A 7,590-nucleotide genomic window follows, 5' to 3' on the forward strand; every position below is an offset into this window, starting at 1 on the left:
CGTCTTCGTCTTTGTCCTCCTCTTCCTCCTCCTCCTCTTCGTCTTCCTCCTCTTCGTCTTTGTCTTCTTCCCCCTCCTCCTCCTCCTCCTCCTCCTCTTCGTCTTCCTCCTCTTCGTCTTCGTCTTTGTCTTCTTCCCCCTCCTCTTCCTCTTCCTCCTCCTCGTCCTCTTCGTCTTCCTCCTCTTCGTCTTCGTCTTTGTCTTCTTCCCCCTCCTCCTCCTCCTCCTCCTCCTCTTCGTCTTCCTCCTCTTCGTCTTCGTCTTTGTCTTCTTCCCCCTCCTCCTCTTCCTCTTCCTCCTCCTCGTCCTCTTCGTCTTCCTCCTCTTCGTCTTCGTCTTTGTCTTCTTCCCCCTCCTCCTCTTCCTCTTCCTCCTCCTCGTCCTCTTCGTCTTCCTCCTCTTCGTCTTCGTCTTTGTCTTCTTCCCCCTCCTCCTCTTCCTCTTCCTCCTCGTCACCCCTTTGTTGTGTTTTCATTGTGCAGGTGCAGAGTGAGGACAGTGTGCTGCTGTTCGTCTCGGCCTGGACCGTCACGGAGATCATCCGCTACTCCTTCTACACCTTCAGCCTCCTGAACCACCTGCCCTACCTCATCAAGTGGGCCAGGTGGGAAACGCCATTATACGAACTACGGGTTATACGAACTACGGGTTATATGAACTACGGGTTATACGAACTACGGGTTATACGAACTACGGGTTATACGAACTACGGGTTATATGAACTACGGGTTATATGAACTACGGGTTATACGAACTACGGGTTATACGAACTACGGGTTATACGAACTACGGGTTATACGAACTACGGGTTATACGAACTACGGGTTATATGAACTACGGGTTATACGAACTACGGGTTATACGAACTACGGGTTATATGAACTACGGGTTATACGAACTACGGGTTATATGAACTACGGGTTATACGAACTACGGGTTATATGAACTACGGGTTATATGAACTACGGGTTATATGAACTACCTGTATACGGGTTATATGAACTACGGGTTATATGAACTACGGGTTATATGAACTACCTGTATACGGGTTATATGAACTACGGGTTATATGAACTACGGGTTATATGAACTACCTGTATACGGGTTATATGAACTACGGGTTATATGAACTACGGGTTATATGAACTACGGGTTATATGAACTACGGGTTATATGAACTACCTGTATACGGGTTATATGAACTACCTGTATACGGGTTATATAAACTCTACCTAGTCTTTTCCCATCATGCACCTCTTCCTCCGCCCAGGTACACCTTCTTCTTCGCCCTGTACCCGATGGGCGTGAGCGGCGAGCTGCTGACCATCTACGCGGCGCTGCCCTTCGTCCAGAAGACGGGGCTGTACTCCGTCACGCTGCCCAACAAGTACAACTTCTCCTTCGACTACCACGCCTTCCTCATCCTCGTCATGGTCTCCTACATCCCCCGTGAGTCACATGTCACGTATCACATGTCACATGTCGTACACATACACAGACCTCATGGTCTCTACATCCCCGTGAGTCACATGTCACGTATCACATGTCACATGTCGTACACATACACAGACCTCATGGTCTCTACATCCCCGTGAGTCACATGTCACGTATCGTACACATATGTCATGTTCTCTACATCCCCGTGAGTCACATGTCACATGTCAAGTATCGTACACATATGTCATGTTCTCTACATCCCCGTGAGTCACATGTCACGTATCGTACACATATGTCATGTTCTCTACATCCCCGTGAGTCACATGTCACATATCACGTATCGTACACATATGTCATGTTCTCTACATCCCCGTGAGTCACATGTCACATGTCACGTATCGTACACATACACAGACCTCATGGTCTCTACATCCCCCGTGAGTCACATGTCACATGTCACGTATCGTACACATACACAGACCTCATGGTCTCTACATCCCCCGTGAGTCACATGTCACGTATCGTACACATACACAGACCTCATGGTCTCTACATCCCCCGTGAGTCACATGTCACGTATCGTACACATACACAGACCTCATGGTCTCTACATCCCCGTGAGTCACATGTCACGTATCGTACACATACACAGACCTCATGGTCTCTACATCCCTGTGAGTCACATGTCACATGTCACGTATCGTACACATACACAGACCTCATGTTCTATACATCCCTGTGAGTCACATGTCACATGTCACGTATCGTACACATACACAGACCTCATGGTCTCTACATCCCTGTGAGTCACATGTCACGTATCGTACACATACACAGACCTCATGGTCTCTACACCCCTGTGAGTCACATGTCACATGTCACGTATCGTACACATACACAGACCTCATGTTCTATACATCCCTGTGAGTCACATGTCACATGTCACGTATCGTACACATACACAGACCTCATGTTCTATACATCCCCGTGAGTCACATGTCACATGTCACGTATCGTACACATACACAGACCTCATGTTCTATACATCCCTGTGAGTCACATGTCACATGTCACGTATCGTACACATACACAGACGTCATGGTCTCTACATCCCTGTGAGTCACATGTCACGTATCGTACACATACACAGACCTCATGTTCTCTACATCCCTGTGAGTCACATGTCACATGTCACGTATCGTACACATACACAGACCTCATGGTCTCTACATCCCCCGTGAGTCACATGTCACGTATCGTACACATACACAGACCTCATGGTCTCTACATCCCCCGTGAGTCACATGTCACGTATCGTACACATACACAGACCTCATGGTCTCTACATCCCCCGTGAGTCACATGTCACGTATCGTACACATACACAGACCTCATGGTCTCTACACCCCTGTGAGTCACATGTCACGTATCGTACACATACACAGACGTCATGGTCTCTACATCCCTGTGAGTCACATGTCACATGTCACGTATCGTACACATACACAGACCTCATGTTCTCTACATCCCTGTGAGTCACATGTCACATGTCACGTATCGTACACATACACAGACCTCATGTTCTCTACATCCCCCGTGAGTCACATGTCACATGTCACGTATCGTACACATACACAGACCTCATGTTCTATACATCCCCCGTGAGTCACATGTCACATGTCACGTATCGTACACATATGTCATGGTCTCTACATCCCTGTGAGTCACATGTCACATGTCACGTATCGTACACATACACAGACCTCATGGTCTCTACATCCCTGTGAGTCACATGTCACATGTCACGTATCGTACACATACACAGACCTCATGGTCTCTACATCCCTGTGAGTCACATGTCACATGTCACGTATCGTACACATACACAGACCTCATGTTCTATACATCCCCCGTGAGTCACATGTCACGTATCGTACACATACACAGACGTCATGGTCTCTACATCCCCCGTGAGTCACATGTCACGTATCGTACACATACACAGACCTCATGGTCTCTACATCCCCCGTGAGTCACATGTCACGTATCGTACACATACACAGACCTCATGGTCTCTACATCCCCGTGAGTCACATGTCACGTATCGTACACATACACAGACCTCATGGTCTCTACATCCCCCGTGAGTCACATGTCACGTATCGTACACATACACAGACCTCATGGTCTCTACATCCCCGTGAGTCACATGTCACGTATCGTACACATACACAGACGTCATGGTCTCTACATCCCCCGTGAGTCACATGTCACGTATCGTACACATACACAGACCTCATGGTCTCTACATCCCCGTGAGTCACATGTCACATGTCACGTATCGTACACATACACAGACCTCATGGTCTCTACATCCCCGTGAGTCACATGTCACATGTCACGTATCGTACACATACACAGACCTCATGGTCTCTACATCCCCGTGAGTCACATGTCACGTATCGTACACATACACAGACCTCATGGTCTCTACATCCCTGTGAGTCACATGTCACGTATCGTACACATACACAGACGTCATGTTCTCTACATCCCTGTGAGTCACATGTCACGTATCGTACACATATGTCATGTTCTCTACATCCCCGTGAGTCACATGTCACATGTCACGTATCGTACACAGACCTCATGGTCTCTACATCCCCGTGAGTCACATGTCACGTATCGTACACATACACAGACCTCATGGTCTCTACATCCCTGTGAGTCACATGTCACATGTCACGTATCGTACACATACACAGACCTCATGTTCTCTACATCCCTGTGAGTCACATGTCACATGTCACGTATCGTACACATACACAGACCTCATGTTCTCTACATCCCCCGTGAGTCACATGTCACATGTCACGTATCGTACACATACACAGACCTCATGTTCTCTACATCCCTGTGAGTCACATGTCACATGTCACGTATCGTACACATACACAGACCTCATGGTCTCTACATCCCTGTGAGTCACATGTCACATGTCACGTATCGTACACATACACAGACCTCATGGTCTCTACATCCCTGTGAGTCACATGTCACATGTCACGTATCGTACACATACACAGACCTCATGGTCTCTACACCCCTGTGAGTCACATGTCACATGTCACGTATCGTACACATATGTCATGGTCTCTACATCCCTGTGAGTCACATGTCACATGTCACGTATCGTACACATACACAGACCTCATGTTCTATACATCCCTGTGAGTCACATGTCACATGTCACGTATCGTACACATACACAGACCTCATGTTCTCTACATCCCCGTGAGTCACATGTCACATGTCACGTATCGTACACATACACAGACCTCATGTTCTCTACATCCCCGTGAGTCACATGTCACATGTCACGTATCGTACACATACACAGACCTCATGTTCTATACATCCCTGTGAGTCACATGTCACATGTCACGTATCGTACACATACACAGACCTCATGTTCTCTACATCCCCGTGAGTCACATGTCACATGTCACGTATCGTACACATATGTCATGTTCTCTACATCCCTGTGAGTCACATGTCACATGTCACGTATCGTACACATACACAGACGTCATGTTCTCTACATCCCCGTGAGTCACATGTCACATGTCACATGTCACGTATCGTACACATACACAGACGTCATCGTCTCTACATCCCCCGTGAGTCACATGTCACGTATCGTACACATACACAGACCTCATGTTCTCTACATCCCCGTGAGTCACATGTCACATGTCACGTATCGTACACATACACAGACCTCATGGTCTCTACATCCCTGTGAGTCACATGTCACATATCGTACACAGACGTCATGGTCTCTACATCCCTGTGAGTCACATGTCACACGTCACGTATCGTACACACAGACGTCCATCATATCAAGATGTTAAGACAAGAAACGGGTCTTCTTATTCCTTCTTATTCATAACGATGACAAGAGGAAGGCATCAGGTGGTTCAGGTGTCACTCAAAGTGTACAAATTGATTTCAAAATGTTTACATCATTATTGTAGTTTAAATAAAGTGGTTATTATTTCTGAAGGAATCTGTACCAGTCTGTCCGTCAGCCTCATCGTGATTCATTGACATGTTTTTTTGACTCAAGAGGCCATGTTGGGATTTTGATGAAATGTTGATTATTTGTGCAGCTCACTGTTGTTGTTGTTACTCCCATCCAGTCTTCCCCCAGCTGTATTTCCACATGATCCGGCAGAGGAAGAAGGTGCTGGGCCACGTGGAGGACTACAGCAAAGTGGAGTGAGTCCAGCAGCAGCCTGACAGACCTGACGCAGGGAAAAGAAACCAAACTGCCAACAGGAAGAAGTCACGAGCCGGCTGTTCAAAACCGGCAGGAGATCTAAACTTTATTGTTTTTTAATTTGTATTATTTCCTCCAGCTGTTGTCCGGGTCGTATAGACGCTCACGTGTTGTTGTTTATATTTATCAACAATCCTCTGATCGACTGCACTGATGGGATCAATAACAACAGAGGGGTGCAGGCTGCGGTCCAGATGTGTGATTAATCTCTCTTTTTGTCTTCTTTCATTCATTTCAGTCAGAAGTCTGATTACATTCCTGATCAATAAACCCGTTTCATTGTGCGGTCGCATGGTTTCTACGTGTTTCAGTGATGAGTTGTCTTCATCGTTTGATGTTCACCTGGTTTTCACGTTAATAACATGTTTCATCTCTCTTCATGACATCATCGCCTTTTCTTTGTTTTCTTTATCCAATTATTTATTTTATAGCTCAAATCAAGTGATGCTTTATAATATTAGAACATTAATGCTTTATTAAGCTCTCTAATTAACTAAAGAGGTCAGTGCGTTTCATTAAAGATGTTAAAAATCATTTTAGACGTCATGACTTTAAGTTTAGGGACATTTAATGAGCAGGAAGCACGACAAACGGTAGCAACGAGCGTTCATAGGTAACGACAACTAAAACCTGACATTCACCTTTATGGGCTTTTATTTTGAAAGACAGACACAACTGTGAATCATTCTACTCTTTGTCCTTTATTTTTAACGGTCATATTTGATGCGTTCAGGTTCACTTGTTGTTTTGGATGATGTTGCATTTGTGACTGTGTTGCGAGTTGAAACTTTAGTTCACTGCAGCGAGAGCTTCGACCACTAGAGGGCAGTGTTTCAGCTGAAAGTACTCCTTAAAGGGCCAGTGTCTCAAATGTCATTTAAAGCTCATTCCGCATGTCATGATACACCTGAACACATCTCTGTTGGGCCTAAGATAAGAACGTGAGATGAGTAAACGTTAAGGAAGTAAACGATGTAACACGAGTAGCTAGAACGCGTCCCGATCACCAGTAACGTGTAAACGAGGCCTGTGGGACGTGAACGCTGGTCTCCTGGCTTAAAGTCGGGTGTTCGTTGGTCCCAAAGCTTTTAATTATGTCACTTCCTGTGAGCGTAGCATACACACCCACGCAGACCTATGGCAATAACATTAGAAGCAACAAGCAAGAATAGTGTTATTGTTGCACGCTAAATTACTTAACGTAATGTTATCTTCATAAGTATGTTTTTATTATTGTATAATCACCTGAAACTAAAAGATGAATTGTGTTTTGAACGCTGTCTGAACGCATTCAGGTGGCTGCAGTCTGCAGGTGCGCCACTAGATGGCACTACAGCCTACGCGCTGCGCCTTTAAATCCCGATAAATACAACATTTCGGTTTGAATTGAGCAGAATTTGAGATCTGGAGGTGAACAGAGTTCATTGGACATTGACACCTTTAGAAGTCACCTGTCAGGTTTATCATCTGTAGCTCCATCACTTTGAACCTTGAGATGTTTGGAGGAGGCCAGGAAGGCCTTCAGTTGACCCTTTAATGTCCTGAGTCCACGGTAACTCCGCCTCCTGCTGTCACGTGATCATAAACCTTTATTCTGTAGCAAAGTGAGCAGCTAGTGAAGCCCCCCCCCCTGACTGAGCATGATTTGGGACACAGACGTGCAGCTCATTGTGCAACGTGCATGAAAGAGGAACATCTGGAATGAAGATGTGTGACGACAGCATGTTACTGCAGAACTACTGAATACACTTGATACAAATGTTTTGCATGGGCCAGCAGACTTTGTACCGCTATGAATGAGTATTTATATT

General features: G+C 45.9%; 1 protein-coding gene across 1 annotated transcript in view; it reads left to right on the plus strand.

Moving 5' to 3' along the window:
- Positions 1–6,162, plus strand: part of hacd2 (3-hydroxyacyl-CoA dehydratase 2) — an 11,249-nt gene extending 5,087 nt beyond the window's left edge. The window contains exons 5-7 of the mRNA XM_034561070.1: positions 483–604; positions 1,271–1,449; positions 5,640–6,162. Of these exons, the coding sequence (XP_034416961.1) occupies positions 483–604; positions 1,271–1,449; positions 5,640–5,722 (384 nt within the window). The 3' untranslated portion in view covers positions 5,723–6,162. The remainder of the gene's footprint in view (positions 1–482; positions 605–1,270; positions 1,450–5,639) is intronic.
- The last annotated feature ends 1,428 nt before the right edge of the window (positions 6,163–7,590 follow it).

The sequence above is a fragment of the Cyclopterus lumpus genome, chromosome 21 (assembly GCF_009769545.1).
Source record: "Cyclopterus lumpus isolate fCycLum1 chromosome 21, fCycLum1.pri, whole genome shotgun sequence".
Lineage (NCBI taxonomy): Eukaryota > Metazoa > Chordata > Actinopteri > Perciformes > Cyclopteridae > Cyclopterus > Cyclopterus lumpus.